At 44.4% G+C, this 20,820-nt stretch overlaps 1 protein-coding gene across 2 annotated transcripts; it reads left to right on the plus strand.

The window, feature by feature from the left end:
* The first annotated feature begins 757 nt into the window (after positions 1 to 757).
* LOC106581335 (integrin-linked protein kinase) lies at positions 758 to 19,212 on the plus strand. Of its 2 annotated transcripts, none has more exons than XM_014163330.2 (13): positions 758 to 910; positions 2,419 to 2,706; positions 14,268 to 14,433; positions 14,878 to 14,973; positions 15,080 to 15,176; positions 15,292 to 15,375; positions 15,648 to 15,733; positions 15,902 to 16,011; positions 16,192 to 16,319; positions 16,532 to 16,653; positions 16,796 to 16,895; positions 17,042 to 17,172; positions 17,309 to 19,212. In XM_014163330.2, exons 2-13 carry the CDS (start codon positions 2,618 to 2,620, stop codon positions 17,456 to 17,458), a joined length of 1,359 nt encoding a protein of 452 aa, XP_014018805.1. In that variant the 5' UTR covers positions 758 to 910; positions 2,419 to 2,617; the 3' UTR covers positions 17,459 to 19,212. The 2 variants fall into 2 exon arrangements, with proteins under 2 accessions (XP_014018805.1, XP_014018807.1); XM_014163332.1 differs by lacking the exon at positions 758 to 910 and adding an exon at positions 1,065 to 1,086.
* Positions 19,213 to 20,820: the final 1,608 nt, after the last annotated feature.

Here is a 20,820-nt window from a genome sequence, read left to right on the forward strand (position 1 = left end):
TCTGTCCTGGTCAGTCCTTCAACCAAAGAGAATGGGTGCATTTGAGCGGGTGACATTTATGCAGTCAGTCTGGTGTGTGTGTTTCAGCAAGTGAGAATGTAAATGTCTCTCAATGAGCAAATTCATGAGTGAGCTTTAGGCTTTGTATCTCATCCTCATTAAGATTGCTGTAGCCTTGATTTCTGAGGCATAAGATATTCTAATGTAACACAGTGGAACACCCATAAACCCCCTGGAGAGAAGTAGACAAGCAGAATGAAATGTCATCTTCTTTACTCTGTCAACTCTTTGAGTGAATCTTTAACAAGCTGCAGGCAGCTTGGGGCTCTGGCTCTTCTGCTCATCTGCCTATCATTGTAGAGAAAAGCTGGTTTATACTGCCACCTAGTGAGAATGATGAGACATTGCATTTACCTGTTATTTATTACATACCTCAGCACTTGTTCTCAAAGCGAAGAACTCCTTACAATCTTTGAATCACCATCCAAGATGCATGGCCACAGCCAAAAAAGCTTTTCGTCATTAAGTCTGGAGGGTACTTTCACTGTCCTCTCCTCAATCTCTCGTCTTCACCACAGTTGGACCCCCCCAGCAGAGACTTCTTAATGGACATGTTTGTTGTCATGTTGGGGTCGGTGAAATGAAAATATACAGCTAAGCCTAGAATAAATGTGTCATTAAAACCTGAGAGAAAAACGTGCCCTGGAGGAACGGAAATGAATCTTCACACAGGAAAGAAGTGGCTGTTTTCCGATAGAGGGCGCTAGTATGGGTAATTTGGTAGTGGACGAGGGCAAATATTTTTCCTCCCACGTAAAACGACGGCGAGGGTGTGGACGTAGACAGTCTGCTTTATCCCCAATCTAGCTATCCCTTTCTGTCTAATAATATATCCTGTGGAATCCATAGGGTAAGTTAAATTCAGTTGTCTTTTTTTTTTACGCTGATGTATATTCACACTTAACAAACAAACCCAATAAATATTATGATTTCTATCGAGATTCTAGCTTCAGGCGTCCGGTCTGAAGTCAAAGAAGAGGAGGAAAAACGTCTCCAACTGTTTCCCTACTTACGGGGCTTGATAATGTAACTAAGTATAAATGGTTGTTTAACAAACTTATTAAGTACCTAGTGCAGTAACTAGCCACAGTATAGCTTTGGACGTTTTCAGTAGCCTGTTATCTTACGCGGTTATCAGTATTCAAAACTGCTGCTAAGTACTAACGCTAGCTATCAAACTAGCTCGACAGCCAGATACTGTACTATAGTAGGAGTAGCGGGCCAGCTAACTTAGTATAACGTTAGTATATGACATTCATGTTGGGCAGCCTTTGGCCAATGATTCCTGATTGTAGTTGTTGTCAGTGTCTACAATGGTAGATACAGTATTTGCACACTTTGTACATTATTTTTACACAATAATACACTTTGCTTGAACACAGTAATTTACACAGCACCGAGTTATATTTTAATGAATCTCAAATAAATCATGCATCACTAACTACTAGGCTAACTACCTATATGGCTATAGCTAACTAACAATTGTATTTTGGGAAAGAAGCCTAGCAAGAACATTTTCTCTAGCTAACTGTCAGGTACTATAAATTAGCTAGTTTTATGCGATTAGCTAGTCAAATGTAATTTGGAATGCTCCCTGACAGCCACTGCTCATGCCATGGGTCTCATGGGCTTTTTATCTGTATGCATGTACGATAATATCCACTAATAGCACTAATATGACCATTGTTTGGCTTCACAAATAAATGAATCTATGAATTTCAAACCAGTCTTCACTAAACCCAAAATGAAAGTGTATGTAGTTTGTGTTCTTCTAGTCCTGAGAAGCCTTCAGAAAATTGTTCAAACAGGGTTTTAAATCAACTCCGAGTAGTGGATTACTGCAGAGTTTGCCATCTGTCCCAGAACAGGTGTGAGTCACCACCAGGCGTTTGGTCAGGGTTTCCCAAACTCGGTGCACGGTTTGGTTTTTGCCCTAGCATAGTACACCGCTTATTCAACTAATCATCAAACTTTTATCATTTGAATCAGCTGTGTAGTGTTAGGGTAATAACCAAAACGTGCACCCTGAGTTTGGGGAGCACTGCGTTAGGTAAATCACAAACAACTTGGCTTTACTGCACACCCCATGCAGTTGATTCAGAGTTTGACTGGATTGCCCAATGCCTGAGAGGTCTCCTGTTGCACTGCAACTAGACAATCCTTGTGCTGCAGTGCTGTGAAACTAATGAGGGCCCTGAAAGCCTGCTGTGACCTCGTCAACGTTTTTAGTCTATAGATTACATTGGTTGGAAGTTGGAACAGTGTTCGCTATCATGTTTTAGAATGTATTTAAGAACAGCGAGGAATCTTTGTAGTTACGTTCGTCGAGCGTTATCCTTCTCGTGTTTGTCTTTTCAGGATTGTGCCACTGGAACTCCACAGTGTAGCTGAACGTCTCCTGTTGGTGTCCCTGACTAGCTGTTCTCTCCTTGCTAAGGGACGAATGCACTCCAGGCCACCCCTGAATTCCTTTGCCTGCCTCCCTTGTGTATCCCAGTCCCATCAACGTCTCTCAGATTGTGAGTGTAAATTAACAGAAGAAGCAGAGTGAGCCATCATGGATGATATTTTTACCCAGTGCCGGGAAGGCAACGCAGTAGCTGTTCGCCTATGGTTGGACAACACAGAGAATGACCTCAATCAGGGGTGAGTCTAACTTATCAGTACCTTTTTTAAAAGACCATTTTTTTTGTGTCAGATGCTATCAGTATCAAGTCGCAGAATCATGCATGTAGGCAGGAGCTTCTGACCCGCTATCAGGAAGTCAAGTCTCTATTGGACACACTCTTCCATGTTAAAATATATCACACCCAAATGTTGGACTGCTCAGTCATTATTCTATAGCGTAATACACAAATGATAGTTACTTGGTGGAGTCATTCGATGGATTCAGATATTGGCAATTAATACTTTTACATCTGTTCTTTGCCAATCTCCTGTGTTGTTATGACCCTTGAGTTGTGTGCATATAATTAGTTTCACACAGGTGAAATGGGGGGAAAACTTCCAGGAATGTACAGATACCCACCACATCATCCCATGTACAATGAGAGGACATGGATGTCTATTGGTTTACTCGTACATCAAAAGCTGATGGGTAACATTGCTGGGTAATTGCACTGTCATTGTATTTCTTTTGATGTGGTTGTTGTCGAAGGGACTGTGAGGGTTGTTTGTTGCTGGACTCCTAGCCAGCCCGACTCCCCAACTCTGTGTGATCGTGACCTGAGATTTGAATCCACTTCTTTCCGGACACGTGACTTGGCTTGGAATGTGAACTTAAAATGAAGCCAAGGATGGCAAATGTCTTGGAAATGTTTTCATATGTTCACTGCCCTTAAAATTTGTTTGACTTGCCATTTATATCAGGTTACTGGGCAAAGACAGAGAGAAGATAAAACAAAAATAATGGGTGTTTCCTGCCTTCGCTTGTTTATGTGGATGTTTTCATTTGACTCTATTGTAGACTGCAAAGCTATAGCCTAGCTCTAATGGTTGCATTTGGAGGTCCATTAGGCTGCGTTTACACAGGCAGCCCAATTCTGACTTTTTTTTCACTATTGGTCATTTGACCAGTCAGATCAACTCTGGAAAAATATCTGATGTGAAAAAATCGGATGTGATTGGTCAAAAGGCCAATCGTGGAAACAAATATCACAATGGGCTGCCTGTGTGAACACAGCCTTAGAAAGCAGGCTACATCATGCGTCCTGGCCTCCTCTCCAGTATGTATCCTCGGTCAACTCGGTGAAGGGAAGCTCAGCAGGGCTTGTCACAACTGCTGGAACTCACAGACATTTCTGGAGGAAGGTGACTTAAAAGAAAATATACAAAAAATGTTTACCCCATCTGTCTTCTATTCAGGCCTGGTATCTCTGCATTCAGATAGAACTATAGAGACACATAATTGTTGCCCCCAGGGCATGCTGTCTGAAGCTGTTCTTCTCAGTCTCATGCAGAGGCTTGATTGTTGTTGAGTACCTTGCTTAGACATTACAGAGCACTATGCATATATTTTTTTAAACCAGCTTTCATTGTTTCATTTTAGTTTTGCGTTCATACTATTGTGTGTACTTCACTGTAAGTAGCCTATGGGATACACATGCATGGATCTATTGTATTTGTGTGAGTTTGCACGGCCGACCTAACTAACACGTGTGACCCTTCTCCATTAGCCGATTGCCTGTCAAGTCCCACTTATCGGTTGGGTTGATGTATATTTTCCCATTGGGAGAAACACATCCGTACTGGGCCTTTCAGCCCCTGCAATAACTGTGATTACATTGGTTTTATAGCTGACTGTACAAACACCCACATCTGCCCTGTTGAATCCCACCATGTCCTATATATCCCTATCCCACACTTTCTCATTGACGGTTTAGCTCGTTTCTCTGTGTGGGTGCACAAATGTAAATGCGAGACAAGGACCGTAGTGGAATGCTGAATGCCCATACAAGGAATAACACGCCAAAAATGAGCAAGAGAAAGGGGGGAGTAGTGTAAGCCAGGGAATTGTTGTGGGCTGGACATAGGGCGCAAACGTGTGTGTGTGTGTGTTAGGCAGCGTGTAGACAGGCGGCCCATTTCTGATCTCTTTTTTTCACTAGTTGGTCTTTTGACCAATCAGATCAGCTTTGAAAAATATCTGATGTGATTGGTCAAAAGACCAATTAGTGGAAAAAAGATCAGAACTCAGCTGCCTGTGCAAACGCAGCTTTAGTGTGTGCAAGGATTTTTCTGCCATTGAAATCCTTGTGTTGGCCGCTTGTGGATTTTCGGGATGCCTAAGTTCAAACAGTATAATTTTCCGGGACGGTGAAATGCTTTCTATGCAAACGTAAATGACTAAAAACATATATACAGTATGTAGAAAAGATAATGGACCTTTTTTTTTTTGAATAATCTTTGAGAACTAACAATTACCAAAATAGAAGCTAGACAGTCACCTGACTTTAGCAGTATTTTCTAGCCATGGCAAAATGCATGAAATTGCAGTAAATTCGTTTTTAAAAGGCAAGCAATTATCTCTGTTCCATGAAGAAATTTGTAGAATTGCTGCAAATTGGTTTTAAAATGGCAAGATTTCTCTACACCGCCAAGATGTGGGCCTCTAAAATGTTATCTTAAGCCCCTAAGGTTGATGTTCACGCCCCCGCAGAAGTCTAATTAGCGTATTAAAACAATCCGCTCACAAGACTCGTCTGAAGGTCCCTGGTACCAGTTGAAAAGAATGGAAGTATATATGGAGACCTTTTAGTGCCAAAAATAAAGGGTTAAATACACATAAAATAAATAATGGAAATGTTTCCTGATCTTTCCTGTCTCTCAGATATAGGACAGACACTTCAGAACTAACTTCCTTTAGATTTTGTTGGGGGACAATCTGTTCCATGTAGTGAATCTGTTATTCAATGTGTTTGTATGGCAGTAAAGCAAACACCATTTTTTTTCTTCGTATTTTTTTGTTTTTGTTTATACTTCAAGGGGTCTTAATTCAATATGAAATAGTAAAATGATCCTTGGTATGACCTTCTTAAAACAATTCCATATAACTTAGTTGATGTGTTGGTTAATAAATCAATATTTGTGCATGACGAAATTTACAGACACAAAATGATCCCACCATGTCGAATGAACAAATTGTCACCATATATAAAATTGTACCGAAACTTCCTGTTTCCATCACAGCTATTGTGTTTTTTCTTTTATACGGAATTACTTGACTATGGATAGAAATGTGGTTTGTGTGAGTTTTTGCAGAAGGAATGCACAGGCAGAGCCATAACACCGTCCTCTCAATCATTCTTCTGTTTCCTGTACTCCTCTCCCAGTGGTAATAGATAGTGCCACTCATTTCCCCTCAACATTTCCTCTTGATGGACCAGCTAATTACAAACGTGCGCAAATGAGTGGCACTTTTTAAAATGCAGCGTAAGGCTATTTCTTGAAGTTTAATCTTTCATTTAGGCAAACTCTACCATACTACTTTATATTTTCTCTTATACCCATCTCTGATTTTAACGGAAACTGTAAATAAACATTTTAGAAAATTCCTTCACTGAAGATCGAGGCTCTTAAAGATAATATTGGCTACGTTTACACAGGCAGCCCAATTCTTATCTTTTGACCAATTATTGGCAAAAGAGCTGATCAATTTGTCAAAAGACCAGAATTGAGCTGCCTGTGTAAATGCAAGTATTTCAGACGGTCAGTGTATTTGGTCCACTTAGCATAGAAAAAGCCGACACTAGAACATTACAAACGTGACTCGCTGGCTCTGCCCAACCCCCGCTCTTCAAAATACCTCGTGGGTGTGTGTGTGTGTGTGGTCTCTAGTGGACTGTTCTGCCAGTTTGCTGGGTGGTAAAGGAGTGTGAACCATGGCTGTAGGCGTAGTATAGTCAAAGCACATTCAAGAAGAAAGAATCCTTAACATGAATTATACTTTCATTTCTTCTCAAGTCTAGCTGACTACTTCTGTAGAGTTGTGCTGTGGGTGAAACGCTGTCATTAGGTCTATATTCAGTGCTGTGATATACTATGGTAATGAGTTAGAGGCTCCTTGTTTGGTGAAGAGGGAGGGTGGGTTGTGTATGGTCACAGAGAATGCTGTTTATATTTAATTCCCCGGGGAAGGTTGGTAAATGGTTAACCCGCCTAGCCCAGCCCCTGACTGGGCAGATCAGACAGTGGTCTAGGAGGGTCACCAATCTAACATTAGGTCTGTGTGAGAGGGGCTGGCCCGGGACTGGGGTGTGAACTGTAGAGCCAGCTGTATACTCTGGGCCTTCCCAGCTCCCACTGGAGCCAGCTGTATACTCTGGGCCTTGCAAGCTCCCACTGGAGCCAGCTGTATACTCTGGGCCTTCCCAGCTCCCACTGGAGCCAGCTGCAACTAATCCTACTGTAGGCTACAGTCAGACATGAAACAAGTATGAGATTTCTCAAATCAAGGTCATACCTCTTTAATTGGTAGCTTGACTCTCCTTTCTGTGACTGTGTGGATGGCTTGTTTCTTGTGTGTTTTACAGTGTGCAAATAGACTAGTGTGAAAGAGTAAATCCGTATCAGCCTATTGATGTAGGTCATATGATCGCACAGTGAGCTCACCATAGAGACAGACAGGGTGTAGACTGGGCTCTTCAGTCTACAAATCTGAGCCCTGTTGGCAGGTGGAACTGCCTGAAATAACCCCACCCAGGGGGTTGGGGGGGGCAGCCAGGACGGCAGGAGAAAGCACCTTTGAAGCCCCCTGGCCTGGGCAACCTTGCTGGGAAGGTTGTAGACACCCCCACTCCTGACTCCACTGATTGATTCATTGGCCTGGGTTAGAGCCCTGCACAGGTATGAATTTTAATCCCGAATCATGCCCGCGATGGTCAGGCCCTACACTACCCAAGCCAGATCGCTTCTGCCAAATTTAAGGCCCTGCCTGAAATCAGAGTAAACTTCCTTTTAGTAAATCCGTCAGCTTCTCCTCTCTGCATGCACTCTGCTCATTGCGGCTCTGAGTCTGAGTAACCATAGCAACGGCTCTGCTTGGGCTGCTCTGCGCAACGAAGAGACGTTAGAGGGCAGTTAGCTACTTTTCGTCACTCTAAACTCAGAAAATTAAACAAGCATTATTATTTTCTGTGAAATAAACTTTCGTGTAGTGGAGGGTATACGCCCTATACCCACGTATTCTTCAATTGGCATTGAGTATACTCACTACTTAATCCCCACACACCATATCAATTAATAAGACTGATGGAACAAATCAGAATGTTTAGCTTAAAATGTTAACATTTCTTAACATTTTAGGCATAGCAATGGGCCCTCGGCGGTAGGTCTACGCCAGTAGATGCTCCTCAAAGGAGGAAGGGTGAATTTAAAAAAAAACATTAAGTTATCCTTTTTAGATAACTACTAAATATATTCACGTCACCAAATAATAGATAAAACGCACTGTTTTGCAATGAGGCTACTGTAGACTTTCAACAGCACTGTAGGGTAGCACCATGGTGTAGCCGGAGGACAGCTAGCTTCCATCCTCCTCTGGGTACATTGACTTCAATAGAAAACCTAGGAGGCTCATGGTTCTTATGACTACTCAAACACCTTTCTCAAACAGAGGGATGCTATGTTAGCTAGCTGGCTATGACTATTCAACACAACACTGGAACTCTTCCAAATCATGGTACGTTTTTGGTTTTATTAATTTATTACTGGCGGTGTAAGTGCTAAACGCTTACTGACTGTACTCTGTAACATTACTGTGTGATTGTAGCAGGTTAACTAACACGTTAGTTCTATTAGCTATGTTGACCTTAGGTAATATGGTGTCAACGATGTAAGTTGTGTGTAGCAGTTAGGATATGGTTTGGCTTGGAATTGTTTATTTTTTTGCCTGGTAACACAATGAAGGGAAAAGGTCATAAGAGGAGAGCACATAGATGCGAGAAGGAATACAACGTGGCTGCTATGAAAGTGAACTGTTTACGTGTGATCAAGGGTGTATTCATTCTGCCGAATCTGTAAAAAAAAATTAAAAAACCACTTTTCTAAAATGGAAGTGAATTAAATGGGGTTAAACATACCTGAATTTGTCCAATAGAAACTCTCGTTGCAGCTGTTGGACTAATGATTACACTCTAGATCAGCTAGATACAGGCAAGAGTGTGCAAGGCGTTATTGAATGTGTCACTGTCTGTCCATGTGTCACCTCAATCTTCTCTCGACCTGTGCACGTTGTAAACTTTCATTCATAGTCTAGGTTGTAGCTACCTCATGATGGGTATATGGAAAATTAGAGTATTATGTAGTAGCCTAAACCTACTGCTGTTACATTGAACTGGGTGAATGTAATATGAATGACAGTCATCCAATATGCTGTAATAGAAATAAGGCCATGCTCATTAGGAAAATAATCGTCCTCCCTCAACTTAAAATGCACAATCCACCCTGGTATACGTGTGAAAGTTACAAAATGCAATTTGTGGGAAAACACCATTCTAAAATGCGCAATGTTTATGTGAGCGGTTTTATGGACAGAGATGGAAATATGTTAGAAATTTAGAGGAGAGCTCTTATGATGGAACAACTATCATGGGTTGCTAATATGACTAGGAATAATGGCTTTGGCTTCTAGACAAAGAGAGAATTTAGAAAACCAATAGAACAGGAGAATGCATATGAAGAAGCTTTTATCAAATTATTGCCTCCATGTTTCTATGGTGGGATTTGGGCAATAGGGTACATTGAAGCAAGTTAAGACATGCCTCATAATATGAAGTGAAACGTCCAGGTTTCAAACAATTAAGGAACAGTAAAAATATAGCAATACTAATGAAGGGCCTAACAGTCTTCTGGTAGAGGGGAAGGCTTTCCCAAAAACCTTCTCAATTAAATGTTAACTAGCTACAAAATAGCTTATGCCTACCTGGTGAAAAACACCATGATTATTTGCATCAATCCAGTGGCCATTTGTTTAGCAACCTCCATCTCATGTGCTAGAGAAACCCTATTAACCAAACAACAGTTCTAGGTGCCTGTGCACTGGAATTAAAGGGTAACTAACTACACCAAGTGGTCTCCTGTTGTGGTTTAAGCATTGATATGGACTTTGACAACAAAATTAATGTTTTTTCTCTAAAAAAAAAAGTGTGACGGGGAAAAAAAAGAATCTGAAACCTGTGAATTTCTGGCTCAGTTGACACTCTTTTTACAGCTTGGGTTGGCCTGACTCTGAAAGACCAGTATGTGATTGATCATTTTAGATCATTCAGAGGGTATGTCACTGTTTCGCATTGAATTTTTCATGGGGGGGTATCTTTGCCTGGTGGGCCATTTGGGAAATGTTTTGCTAAATTTGAGTATACCCATTTCTCCAAGGACCACTACGCCACTGCTCTTTTAGTGACCCACTGAAGGGTTGATAGGTCGCTTTAAATGGCCTGTATGGACTATGGCTGCACAGTTAATCGAATTCACATCTACATCGTAATATTGCCGTGCAATATCCATATCGCATGCAATATTTTGAAATGCATCTCCATTTATTGTTTACTCCGGTTTTGTTTTCTCCTTGTGGCTGCTTCCCACACACCAAGCCCCGCCCCCTGTCACTCAAGGAGCGCAGTTCCTCCTCCCCGCTGTTAGATTCAATATAAATATGCATGCTGTTCTGTTAGGTCAAACGATTGTTCCAAATTAGAACGATGCTTCTTTCCACTTCTTAATACAAGTCATTATATTTCTTTGATTCCAACAGTTCACCTAAGTGTTTTGCTTTATATTGTGTGTCAAATCGCAATATTTAGTGAAAACAAATTGCAATTAGATTTTTTGGGGCCCATATTGTGCATCCATAGTATGGACTCATCCTGAATGAACTCTGCTGGGATCATTGATTTACAATTACTGTCCTACTTGATATCATTGTCTGCTGGAGAGGGCCGCTGTATGAGTACATTGGGCTAAATCTGTTCTGAGCACATCTACAGAAGGTCATCCACCCAGGTTTCTGGATGGTGTGTTTTAGGGGAGGCAGGGTCTCTGTGGGCCTCATTGATGCTGTTTTCCCCGGAACACAGTCTCCTGTGTGTTGTTGTGGAAGTGGAGGGTCAGAACTCCATAAAGGGGGCTGTTTTCATCACAATACCCCCCCAGTTCTTAACTACCAGATCTAAACATTCAGCACTTTTCTCTCACTGTTGTGTTTCTTGCAAGTGCAGCGTGATTTAATTTACACACAGAGCGTCATGCGTCTTGGCACAAATCATACGCACATCAGAGCCCTATGGAATTCTTCTGACATTCAGGAATGAGTGGAGAATGGAAAATGTCATAGTCGAATTCATCTCCATTTGTTGACAGGCTCGTAGAGAAGGAAAGAGGGAGGGAGCTAGTGGTAGAAGGGAGGGTAGTGGAGAAGTTTTGGCGTGTGAGGGAACAATCTGTGGAGGGGGGGCTGAGGTGATGAAGGCCAGTGACAGGATAACGCAGCAGAGGCCCGAGAAATGCAGCATGACATAACACATAGGAGCTGGGGAGTCGTGTGTGTGTGTGTGTGTGTGTGTGTGTGTGTGTGTGTGTGTGTGCCCTGGTGAAGGAAGTCTCCCCGACCCTTATAAGGCCTGCAGAGAATGCTTGTCCTGCTGTTGTTTTAGTCCCCCTTTCGTGACTGCCTCACTACTATACGCCAGCCAGCTCTGTCTGTCCCCACTGCCTCACTACTATATCAAATTTTAGTAGTCACATGCGCTAAATACAACAGGTGTAGACCTTGCAGTGAAATGCTTACTTACAAGCCCTTAACCAAAAATGCAGTTTAAAAAAATACAGATAAGAATAAGAAATAATAAGTAATTAAAGAGTAGCAGTAAAATAACAATAGCGTGACTATATACATGGGGGCACCGGCTAGTCGAGGTAACTTAGGAAATATGTACATGTAGGTAGTGTTATTAAAGTGACTATGCATAGATGATAACAGAGTAGCAGTGGTGTAAGGGGGGGGGGCAATGCAAATAGTCTGGGTAGCCATTTTGATTAGATGTTCAGGAGTCTTATTGCATGGGGGGTAGAAACTGTTTAGAAGCCTCTTGGACCTAGACTTGGTGCTCCGGTACCGCTTGCCGTGCGATAGCAGAGAGAACAGTCTTTGACTGGGGTGGCTGGAGTCTTTGACACATTTTAGGGCCTTCCTCCTTCACCGCCTGGTATATAGAGGTCCTGGATGTCAGAAAGCTTGGCCCCAGTGATGGGCTGGGCCAGTCGCACTACTTTCTGTAGTGTCTTGCGGTCGGCGGCCGAGCAGTTGCCATACCAGGCAGTGATACAACCAGTCAGGATGGTGCAGCTGTAGAACCTTTTGAGGATCTGAGGACCCATGCCAAATCTTTTCCGTCTACTGAGGGGGAATAGGTTTTGTCGTGCCCTCTTCACAACTGTCTTGGTGTGCTTGGACCATGTTCGTTTGTTGGTGATGTGGACGCCAAGGAACTTGAAGCTCTCAACCTGCTCCACTGCAGCCCCGCCGATGAGAATGGGGGCGTGCTCGATCCTCTCTTTCCTGTAGTCCACAATCATCATTGTCTTGATCACGTTGAGGGAGAGGTTGTTGTCCTGGCACCACACGGCCAGGTCTCTGACCTCCCTATAGGCTCTCTTGTCGTTGTTGGTGATCAGGCCTACCACGCCGGCCAGCTCTCGTCCTGTCCCCACTGCCTCTCTACCATACGCCGGCCAGCTCTCGTCCTGTCCCCACTGCCTCTCTACCACGCCGGCCAGCTCTCGTCCTGTCCCCACTGCCTCTCTACCATACGCCGGCCAGCTCTCGTCCTGTCCCCACTGCCTCTCTACCATACGCCGGCCAGCTCTCGTCCTGTCCCCACTGCCTCTCTACCATATGCCGGCCAGCTCTCGTCCTGTCCCCATTGCCTCTCTACCATACGCCGGCCAGCTCTCGTCCTGTCCCCACTGGCTCTCTACCATACGCCGGCCAGCTCTCGTCCTGTCCCCACTGCCTCTCTACCATACGCCGGCCAGCTCTCGTCCTGTCCCCACTGCCTCTCTACTATACGCCGGCCAGTTCTCGTCCTGTCCCCACTGCCTCTCTACCATACGCCGGCCAGCTCTCGTCCTGTCCCCACTGCCTCTCTACCACGCCGGCCAGCTCTCGTCCTGTCCCCACTGCCTCTCTACCATACGCCGGCCAGCTCTCGTCCTGTCCCCACTGCCTCTCTACCATACGCCGGCCAGCTCTCGTCCTGTCCCCACTGCCTCTCTACCATATGCCGGCCAGCTCTCGTCCTGTCCCCATTGCCTCTCTACCATACGCCGGCCAGCTCTCGTCCTGTCCCCACTGCCTCTCTACCATACGCCGGCCAGCTCTCGTCCTGTCCCCACTGCCTCTCTACTATACGCCGGCCAGTTCTCGTCCTGTCCCCACTGCCTCTCTACTATACGCCCGGCCAGTTCTCGTCCTGTCCCCACTGCCTCTCTACTATACGCCCGGCCAGTTCTCGTCCTGTCCCCACTGCCTCTCTACTATACGCCCGGCCAGCTCTCGTCCTGTCCCCACTGCCTCTCTACGCCGGCCAGCTCTCGTCCTGTCCCCACTGCCTCTCTACTATACGCCCGGCCAGCTCTCGTCCTGTCCCCACTGCCTCTCTACTATACGCCGGCCAGCTCTCGTCCTGTCCCCACTGCCTCTCTACTATACGCCGGCCAGCTCTCGTCCTGTCCCCACTGCCTCTCTACTATACGCCGGCCAGCTCTCGTCCTGTCCCCACTGCCTCTCTACTATACGCCGGCCAGCTCTCGTCCTGTCCCCACTGCCTCTCTACTATACGCCGGCCAGCTCTCGTCCTGTCCCCACTGCCTCTCTACTATACGCCGGCCAGCTCTGTCTTTCCACATTTCTACTTTGCTTTCCTTGTCATGCACACATTCTCTGCCTGAGCTGGGTTCAGTATGAAAAAAACCGGGACATTTTCAGTTAAACAGTTCCTGTGAAGGTTTTGGAGAAACGTGTTGTTCAGTACAAAGCGTTCAATCGAACTGAACGCACTAACCATGCTCTCTTGCGCCTCTGTCTGATTGACTGTCATTGTCACTGTTATGGTTGTTAAGGTCATCGCGGGGACGCTGTCATGAGGTGTCACTCCTGTCCTGTCACTGAGGCCAGTCAGGCCACTGTCCTAACATGTGTTTCTGTCACTGTGACTAAGGCAGAGTGGGACGGGTTGCCACTGCCAGCCGCACATCTCCTCTGTTGCTCTGTGACTGGCTGCAGGGCAGGCTGAGTTCACATTTAGTTCCTGTTTCCTGGCTGGACGTTGGCAGAATTTCAGTATCAGTCATGATCTGTTTTCACCATTTCTCTGTTCGTTGCTCACAGCTGTGCGTCGCTGCACTGCGTTCCCCTGCCTACTGCCTAACTCTGCTGTTTTCACTAGATATAAACACTTTGAAGGCTTACTTAAAGGCACTTCATGTTTCTATAAGCATTAGGCAAAGCAGGCACATGGAATTAGTCTATAAGCCATTAGACCTACACCATTACTCAGAGAGAGTCCTGCTAGGCGCTTTCAGTTCTATACTGCTATTATATGACAGGGTTGTGTGGTCTCATTTAGGCTCTGGTCATTGTTAAATGACCAGAGGCTAGTAGTTTCCTCATTGCTAGTAGTAAACAGTCCGTGGTGTTATTCTGTCCTCAGTGATGACCATGGCTTCAGTCCTCTCCACTGGGCATGCAGGGAAGGCCGCTCCAGCGTGGTGGACATGCTCATCATGAGAGGGGCTCGCATCAACGTCATGAACAGAGGAGATGACACGCCCCTACACCTGGCCTCCAGCCACGGCCACAGAGACATCGTGGGCAAGGTGGGGCTGAGTGGACACACTGCACAAAAACTACTTGCATACATACACACTGCACTCACTACACACACACATATGAAATCATTGGGTTGATATAGCTTCTCTTTAGGTTGATATAGCTTCACCTATAGAAGCCCAGGAAGGAACTTAAGAAACCAGAGTTGATGGCTGCCCAACACCCCAACTCACTGCATGGTTAAGACTTGTCTGCTCTTGTTGCAGTGCTGACTGACATCAGTCGCAGTTTCTGGTTTGGTAGCGCTGCATAACCATGGTTATGATTTGGTTTAATATTAGACATGTCACAATACCTCTGGAATGTGTGAGCAGGCAGGGGATACCCTTTTCCAGGCCTGCCATAGGTGGATTACTAGTGCCACTGTAGATAATCCAAACAGGATCTGGACAGCCTGTTGTTGTATGTAAACTTGTGGTTCTGTCTCCTAGCTGATTCAGTGCAAAGCAGACACCAACACTGCCAATGAGCATGGCAACACACCATTGCATTACGCCTGCTTCTGGGGACAGGAGCTAGTGGCTGAGGTCAGTATGCCCCCTGGTGGCCTACTCTGGCTACTGCCTCTGTTTTCTATGTGAACAAAAGCTTGTTATGTACCACTGGAGTTACATTGATGTCTGTCTTCCTCAGGACCTGGTGACTAACGGAGCTCAGGTGAACATCTGTAATAAGTATGGAGAAACGCCTCTGGACAAAGCCAAACCTCACCTGCGTGAAGCCCTCCAAGGTATTCAACATCCCATTACTCTGCACCATCTAATGTTGGCAAGAAAAAGGTGATTATTATCTGTGTGTTAGCCCTGTTACCTAATCAATGCGTGCTTTGTGTTTGCCCCCCTCAGAGAAAGCAGAAAAGTTGGGCCAGAGTTTGACCAAGGTCCCTTTCAAGGACACGTTCTGGAAAGGCACCACCAGAACTCGACCCCGTAAGTCCCACAGCCACAAAGCCATTTACAAGCTGCCTGGTTTTCAGTACTACACTCTGAGAAAGCAAGAAGTGAATATCAGGCACAGTTTGTAGGAATGAACATCCAGTAAATGTCCCACAGGTCTCTGGTAGTCCCCACATGCCTGATGACATTTCCACTACCTTTCAGTGTGCTAAATTGTGCAGAATAGTAGGGCTTTTTGCCAGACCTAGGGCTTTAGCTATGCTCTTCAACTCTGTCTTCTGTCCTCTGTGTGTCAATGCCTACAGGTAATGGCACGTTGAACAAAGCAGCAGGCATTGACTTCAAACAGCTCTCTCTCCTGGCTAAGATCAATGAGAACCAGTCTGGAGAAGTATGGAGCTGTTGTTTCTACATAACTGTTGTTTTATCTGTTACTGATGTCCACAATAACGCATGTTACAAAGTGATCAATCTCACACCAGCATATGTTTTGCATAGTTATACTGTATATTGTGGAGGTTCTGCTGGAACTTTGTCTCAATGCTTCTTTCTTCTTTAGTTGTGGCAAGGCCGCTGGCAGGGGAATGAGGTTGTGGTGAAAGTGTTGAAGGTTCGCGACTGGTCCACCAGAAAAAGCAGAGACTTCAATGAGGAGTATCCCAAACTCCGGTAATAACTGTTTACCCGCTTATTGTTCATTGTAGGTGTATTTTCTCCTGTTGTGTGGATATCATGTCTGTCTTCCTCCTGTACCTTTTTTATTTACTGGATTGGCCATCATATGTCCCATCCTATATGCATATTTGTCTGTCTCCTCCCCCCTGTCCCTCTTCCTCGGGCCCATCCCAGGATATTCTCCCACCCCAATGTGCTGCCCATGTTGGGAGCGTGTCAGTCTCCTCCCGCCCCTCACCCCATCATCATCACACACTGGATGCCCTATGGCTCCCTCTACAACGTGCTTCACGAGGGCACCAGTGAGTACCACATTAACCTGCACTGTACTAAAGACTTCCAATAAGGTCATTGATTCATAGAATATTCCTGGACGTCTGTTTGATGTGCAGGCTTAAGCATGGGAAAAGATAGCTATTTATATTACTGTACTAGTTACAAGAGAAGGAGTACAATGTTACAGCTGTTGCTGACGTGTGAAAATGACTGACATGGCTCTGTTATCTTCTGTCAGACTTTGTGGTTGACCAGACACAGGCGGTGAAGTTTGCTTTGGACATTGCCTGTGGGATGGCCTTCCTGCACACGCTCGAGCCCATGATCTCACGGCACTCTCTCAACAGCAAGAGCGTCATGGTGAGAGATGGACTCACATTAACATTACATATTCACTACAGTGATGTAGTTGTCATGTCTTTCTCTCATGCTTCTTATGCCTTGGTGGATGATTGACTGTGTTCGAAACCCACTGTTATAATGACCTGATATTCCTTGACAGATCGACGAGGACATGACAGCCAGGATCAGCATGTCAGACGTCAAGTTCTCCTTCCAGTGTCCAGGCAGGATGTACTCCCCAGCATGGGTAGCCCCTGAAGGTACATCACACACTCAGCAACTTTTTCTCTGCTTACCGCTTTTCACCTTTGAGAATGTAAATATTTGCTTTATGTAACTATAAGGTATACAACTCCTACAGCTATGAACGTGTGTGTGATTCTCTCTCTGTCCTGTGCCCATGCAGCCCTGCAGAAGAAGCCTGAGGAGATCAACCGGCGGTCAGCAGACATGTGGAGCTTCGCTGTGTTGCTATGGGAGCTGGTGACCAGGGAGGTGCCCTTCGCTGACCTCTCCAACATGGAGATCGGCATGAAGGTGAGACTGCTGGAGCTCAGGGTGCTAGAAGTTATAGGATTCGTTCCAACATAGGAATCTCAAAACACAAGTCTCAGTTTAGTCTTGTCCTTCCCAGAGTGTCTTTGACATGGTTCTATCTCTGTCCTGCCCTCAGGTGGCCCTGGAAGGCCTACGACCCACAATTCCTCCGGGCATCTCACCCCATATCTGCAAGCTCATGAAGATCTGTATGAACGAAGATCCTGCCAAGAGGCCTAAATTTGACATGATCGTACCCATCCTAGAGAAAATGCAGGACAAGTGAACTGCTTTTTTGCTCTGCCTTGAGCAGAGCAAAACCCCAGATATCTTGCCCCAGATATCATCCAGAGATGTGGTGCTTACCAGTGTTGCTTTAGACCTACTCTCACTACTTACTGCTGCCCTCAATGTCACTAACTTAAGCCTCTGAAAACGGCGACAGTCACTTGTTCTATTCTTGATTATGATTTTTACTTGACTTATCAAGACAAGTTTTTATCAGTACTTTCATCTGCGTCCATGCTGGAGCTAAGAATGGACACTTAAGACTGTTGTGTTCTAATCATGTGGACTGAGTACAAGCCTCTGACTGAATAACCTGTGGAGGTCAGGATGACAATCTGTCTTTCGCACTGCTTCCTTTCTTTACCCCTGGAGGATGTCTCACTAACTAGGGGTCAGACGCTGTAAAGTGATTTGCAACCTATTATTCCTGATAATGAAAGCTCTTACGAAAACAACACGTTGCTGTATTATCCTGAAGCTTGTCTTGTGGAACTGAGTGTGTACTATATGGCTTGTTTCTTCCTTTATTGTTTCATGTGCAAGTAGTATGTATGCAAACAGGGTTATAGGACTGCTTCTGCTGTTAGACTATTTATCCAACAAAGCATTTCAATGTCCAGTATTCTTCAGGAAGTGCAGGGGAATGAGCAGAACCACTTTTTACACGTGCGCTACTTTGTTAATCGTTCATCTTTGATTCCAACGGCTGTTGAAAGAGGGAACTACCCTCTGAGTGGGAAGTCAGAAGAATAGTATCTGACTTTATAAGGCATCCGCATACTAGGTTCGGTTTGATCCTAGCATAACTTGGTTAGGCGACGGGAATGTCTGTGCCTTGCAAACTTCATTAAGACATTTGCTTGAAAAACGAGAAAGAAGCGTTAATATTACTTTAGCCCGCTTCAGAAGCCATACAACACAGCCATAATACTTCCTCAAAATTGCCTGAATTAATCTAACATAAAACAAGGAATCTGTAATCAATGTTGACCTTTTTGCTGAGGTCTTAGTTGCACAATTTTACATCTAAGCTGTATGTTGCAGTATTTCTCAAGTTAACAAAATGTGTGTGAAAACTTCTCATAGAATGACAACACGTAATTGAAGAAATCCTGTTGACCAATCACTGATGAAAGGGCGTGGTCTTTGGCTACCAAACTTCAGCTTGCCTCAAGGAACAGAAGTGTGCTGTAACAGGTGAAAAAACACCTGTCGAATGCTGCTGAACACCAAAACGAACAAAAACGACAACATTTTGTCAATATATGCACAAACTTTTTCGACTGGGAAGCATACCTCTCTGTGCACTGCATCAGACATGCTTACATAGATAGTTTGTTATATTTCATCCACAGTATTTTCTGCCCTCAGATCATTGGGATTTGTTTTCTTCAACTCTGATCTTCGTTGAATTCTGTGGTTGTTTATGCCTGAGGCAATTCTCAACTTTTCACAGGCGAGTGAAGATGAAATGGACAATAAGGGGATAACATTAACATTCTGCTATCTGTTACTTTTTGTTTCCGCTTGCTTTTTGACTTAACTGCATTGTTGTGCCCTGATATGAGTTGGTTCCGTCTTTATTGGCCAATGTTATACTTATTTGTTGTTGAACATGCGTTCTTTCTGTGCCTCCACCAGCTTGCTTATTTCTGCTGAATCACTGGGGTAAAAGCCAAAACCAAGCATGTCTTATACAATGTATGTAATTTATAAGTATATAAATAAAAAATGTTGGCATCTAGTCCGAAAGATCTTGTTTTGGTGTATTTCTCAGGCTAGTGCATGATAGTGGAGGTTAATTCATGCAGCTAGGCACAGACAGGAAAGTATCTATGGCAGAATTACCAGCATTTACTACAAAGTTTTCTGTCAAATTTTATTGGTCACATACACATTTAGCAGATGTTATTGTGGGTGTAGCAAAATGCTTGTCCTCAATTGTCTGATTTTTTTTTTTATTAGGTCTACTATACTGAACAAAAATATAAGTGCAATGATTTTACTGAGTAAATATAAGGAAATCTGCGAACTTACATAAATTAGAGCCTAATGAATTTATTTCATATGACTGGACAGGGGCACAGCCATGGGAGGGCATAGGCCCACCCACTGGGGAGCCAGGCCCAGCCAATCAGAATGAGTTTTCCCCACAAAAGGGCATTATTACAGACAGAAATACTCCTTGGTTTCATCAGCTTTTGGGGTGGCTGGTCTCAGACGATACTGCAAGTGAAGAAGCTGGATATGCAGGTCCTGGGCTGGTGTGGTTGTGAGGCCGGTTGGACGTACTGCCAAATTCTCTAAAATGACATTGGAAGTATTTTATGGTAGAGAAATGAACATAAAATTGTCTGGCAACAGCTGTGGTGGACATTCCTGCAGTCTGCATGCCAATTGCACGCTCCCTCAAAACTTGAGACATCTGTGGCATTGCGTTATGTGGCAAAACTGCACATTTTAGATGTGCTGGGGACAATAAAAAGCCAAAGGTTCTTGATATGCCACGTCTGTCAGGTGGATGGATTATTTTGGCAAAGGAGAAATGCTCACTAACAGGGATGCAAACAAATTTGTGCATACATTTTGAGAGAAATAAGCTTTTTGTGCGTAATGGAAGTTATTGGGATCTTTTATTTCAGCTCATGAAACATGGGGCCAACACTTTACATGTTGCGTTTATATTTTTATTCAGTGTATTCAGGGGTTCCAAACCTTTTCACTTGCCCCCCCCCTTCCAGCATTGGGGGAAAACATTAGCTGACAGGCTAGTTTATCTGGACATTTATGACAAGTTATAGATAGCTCTCTAAGGTATGCAATGACAAACATGACAAGAGGAACTGATGATGCACTGCCCAATTTCTGAATTGTACCTTGTGCATTTTACGATTACAACCTTCAAGAGTAATTTTAAACCCGGACTTCCTTTTAAAATAAATATATATCCGCAAAACACCAGTCTCAACAGTGAAGAGGCGACTCCAGGATGCTGGCTTTCTAGACAGAGTTCCTCTGTCCAGTGTCCGTGTTCTTTTGCCCATCTTAAACTTTTATTTTTATTGGCCAGTCTGAGATATGGCTTTTTCTTTGCAACTCTGCCTAGAAGGCCAGCATCCTGGAGTCACCTCTTCACTGTTGACGTTGAGACTGGTGTTTTGCGGGTACTATTTATTGAAGCTGCCAGTTGAGGACATGTGAGGCATCTGTTTCTCAAACTAGACACTCTAATGTACTTGTCCTCTTGCTCAGTTGTGCACCGGGGCATCCCACTCCTTCTATTCTGGTTAGGGCCAGTTTGCACTGTTCTGTGAAGGGAGTAGTACCCAGCGTTGTACGAGATCTTCAGTTTCTTAGCAA

This window comes from Salmo salar, chromosome ssa20 (genome assembly GCF_905237065.1).
Source record: "Salmo salar chromosome ssa20, Ssal_v3.1, whole genome shotgun sequence".
NCBI lineage: Eukaryota > Metazoa > Chordata > Actinopteri > Salmoniformes > Salmonidae > Salmo > Salmo salar.

Excerpts from the sequence above, each read along its gene's own strand:
- LOC106581335 (XM_014163330.2), top strand. The coding sequence starts at position 2,618 with ATGGATGATATTTTTACCCAGTGCCGGGAAGGCAACGCAGTAGCTGTT. Across the intron at positions 2,707-14,267 it reads GAGAATGACCTCAATCAGGG|TGATGACCATGGCTTCAGTC; the intron begins GTGAGTCTAACT and ends TTCTGTCCTCAG. Across the intron at positions 16,896-17,041 it reads AGCATGGGTAGCCCCTGAAG|CCCTGCAGAAGAAGCCTGAG; the intron begins GTACATCACACA and ends GTGCCCATGCAG.